At 48.5% G+C, this 3,129-nt stretch overlaps 1 protein-coding gene across 1 annotated transcript in view; it reads left to right on the top strand.

The window, feature by feature from the left end:
* The window catches only part of DCAF11 (DDB1 and CUL4 associated factor 11), a 22,793-nt gene that overhangs the window by 16,984 nt on the left and 2,680 nt on the right, over positions 1-3,129 (top strand). The window contains exons 13-14 of the mRNA XM_015822242.1: positions 330-482; positions 2,188-2,294. Coding sequence (XP_015677728.1) covers positions 330-482; positions 2,188-2,294 — 260 coding nt within the window. The remainder of the gene's footprint in view (positions 1-329; positions 483-2,187; positions 2,295-3,129) is intronic.

Here is a 3,129-nt window from a genome sequence, read left to right as displayed (position 1 = left end):
TGTAATAAGTCCTGTTGTTGTAGCATCACTTGATCACATCTATTTTGAAATTTAACATCAAACGATTGAAACATCTCAGTCATTGCGGAGACCAAGTTCTGCAGCTCTCTGGCAAGGGGCGGTGGAGGTGAAAAAGATAACGGGGGTGACAAGTGGAAAATTTCAGAAGTTAGTTGAGATGTCTGAGACATCAGGGATGGAAGTCCACCCATCTTAAAGCATCCTGGCTGGGGAATTCTGGGAGTCGAAGTCCACAGGTCTTAAAGTTGTCGAATTTAGATACCTCTGATTGAGCTTTTTCTTCCTTCCTTCTTTCCTTCCCTCACCAGCCCGACGTAAATCAAAACTTCCAGGTGACACCTCTCTCATGACCTACCGGGGCCACGGAGTCCTGCACACCCTGATCCGCTGCCGGTTCTCCCCTCCTCACAGCACTGGGCAGCAGTACATTTACAGCGGCTGCTCCACCGGGCGGGTGGTAGGTAAGTGGCTCAGGAACCGGAGCGCCCTCCGAGCACAAGGAGAAGACACAAAGCAATTCATCTGAGCGGAGGAGCGGGATTGGGTAGGAGAGGAGATCCCGGGATCGACTCGGGATTGCTGGCGCAGACCTCCCAAGTCAAAGTCAACTGATCTATGAGAGCCACTTTGGTCTAGTGGTTAAGGCAGCAGGCTAAAAAGCAAGCGATTGTGAGTTCTAGTCCCATTTTAGCCACAAGCTGGGTGACTTTGGACCAATCACCAGGTGCCAGAGAGTTCTAATCCTGCCTTAGGCATGAGTGCATGCTGAATGAATTTTGGCCAATCACCAGGTGCTGGTGAGTTCTAGTTCTGCCTTAAGCATGAAAGCTGGTTGGGTGAATTTGGGCCAATCAACAGGTGCCGGTGAGTTCTAGTCCTGCCTTAGGCATAAGTGCATGCTGAATGAATTTTGGCCAATCACCAGGTGCCCGTGAGTTCTAATCCCGCCTGAGGCATGAAACCCAGCTAGGTGACTTTGAGCCAATCACCAAGAGATGGTGAATTGTAGTCCCGCCTTAAGCATGAATGCCTGCTGGATGAATTTTGGCCAATCAGCAGGTGCCAGTGAGTTCTAGTCCTGCCTAAGGCATGAAAGCAAGCTGGGTGACTGGGCCAGTCACCAGGAGATGGTGAATTCTAGTCCTGCCTTAGGCATGAATGCCTGCTGGAGGAATTTGGGCCAGTCAGCAGGTGTCAGTGAGTTCTAGTCCCGCCTTATGCATGAAAGTCGAGTGGTTGACTTTGGGCCGATCAGCAGGTGCTGGTGAATTCTAGTCCCGCCTTATGCATGAAAGCCAGGTGGAGAATTTTGGCCAGTCACCAGGTGCTGGTGAGTTCTAGTCCCACCTTACACAGGAAAGCCAGGTGGAGAATTTTGGGCCAATCACCAGGTGGTGGTGAGTTCTAGTCCCACCTTAGGCATGAATGCCTGCTGGATGAATGTGGGCCAGTCAGCAGGTGCCAGTGAGTTCTAGTCCTGCCTTTGGCATGAAAGCCGAGTAGGTGACTTTGGGCCGATCACCAGGTGCCGGTGAGTTCTAGTCCCACCTTAGGCATGAAAGCCGAGTAGGTGACTTTGGGCCGATCACCAGGTGCCGGTGAGTTCTAGTCCTGGCTTAAGCCTAAGAGCCGAGTAGGTGACTGGGCAAGTCCCTCTCTCTCTCTCAGCCCACCCCACTCCACCCCACACCTTTGTTGTCGTAGGGAAAATGCGACGAGGAAGGCGTGTTGCACCCATTCGTCGCCTTGAGTAAATTTTTCAAAATAATAAAGGCGGGATGCAAATAAATAAATTCATTTGTCCAAACACCGTTGGGAGTGTGTGTGTGTGTCTGGTAAGCTAAAAATGTAAAACCATGAAACGCCCTCTGCCATATTCTTGCTTCCTTTAAGTCGGGCTTTGGGAAACCATGAGAATCTTTCCCTGGGGATCCTGCCGATGTAAAGGGCAAGCGAGAACGTAGAAATGCCCGGTTTTACTTACTCTTTTAAGATTTGGAGAGACCCTTTTTCATTGGCCAATTCACCCAGACGTTGGAGGTACGCCCCCCCCCCCAATCCTCCAAGACCGGGTGCCGCCTTCTCCTTTTCTCTCTTACTCTACGTTGCTGCTGATGCTACTCCTCTCTCTTCCACCCCTTCCTCTCACCCCCCACTCCCCCTAAGTCTACGATCTCCTGAGTGGCCTCATTGTGAAGAAACTGATCAATCACCAAGCCTGCGTCCGGGATGTGAGTTGGCATCCGTACGAGGAGAAGATCGTCAGCACCTCGGCAAGTATCGGGCGGTCCGGTCCGGTGGCGGTGATGGAGGAATTGCTGTGTTTGTGTTTGTTCGCTCTTTGTCTAGCCGGAGCGCTCCAAATTCTTTAGAGCAGGGTTTCCCCAACCTGGCTGGCTGAGGAATTCTGGGAGTTGAAGTCCACAAGTCTTAAACGTCGGCACGGTTGGGGGACCCCGGCTTTAGAGATTGTCCTCGCGTTAACAACCGTTTCATTTAGCGACCTGTTTGAAGTGACGGGGTGTCAGAGCATGCGCAAGTCTTCTTGCGCTGAGGTAACCCAGGAGTAAATAACAGTAAATGGTATTAAGTGTGGTTTATATTACACTCTATCTACAAATGTACCGTAGAAATAAAATACATACAGCTGGTGAAACAGCAAACTCCAATATACAGCAATCACAGCAGGATAAGGAGAAGAGAGAAAGACTCCAGCAAAAAAAACTTCCCTTTTATACTCAGACTCTTAAAGGGATACACACACTCAGACTCTTAAAGGGATACACACACCTGCTGAGTCATTCCTATTATTGCATCATCCACTTTATATTGCACTACATCATTACATAGGCCGTTTAGCTATGAAATTATTATCCTGACACGGCGGCACTCAAACAAAATAGATAATTTAGATAAGATAGATAATTTAATTTGTATACCGCCCTTCTCCCATAGGACTCAGGGCGGTTCACAGCATATTAAAAACAAATAATATACACAAAATACAAAAAATGCAAAATACAAAAATACAGAAATACAAAAAAATAAACCCCGATAAAAGCCGAATTAAAACCAAATATTACCAGCTGTGTTTCCAATTAAAATACT

Source organism: Protobothrops mucrosquamatus, unplaced genomic scaffold (genome assembly GCF_001527695.2).
Source record: "Protobothrops mucrosquamatus isolate PMUCROS unplaced genomic scaffold, P.Mucros_1.0 scaffold1499, whole genome shotgun sequence".
NCBI lineage: Eukaryota > Metazoa > Chordata > Lepidosauria > Squamata > Viperidae > Protobothrops > Protobothrops mucrosquamatus.
Note: the sequence above shows the minus strand (reverse complement) of the source record. Positions and strands in the feature narration are given on the sequence as shown.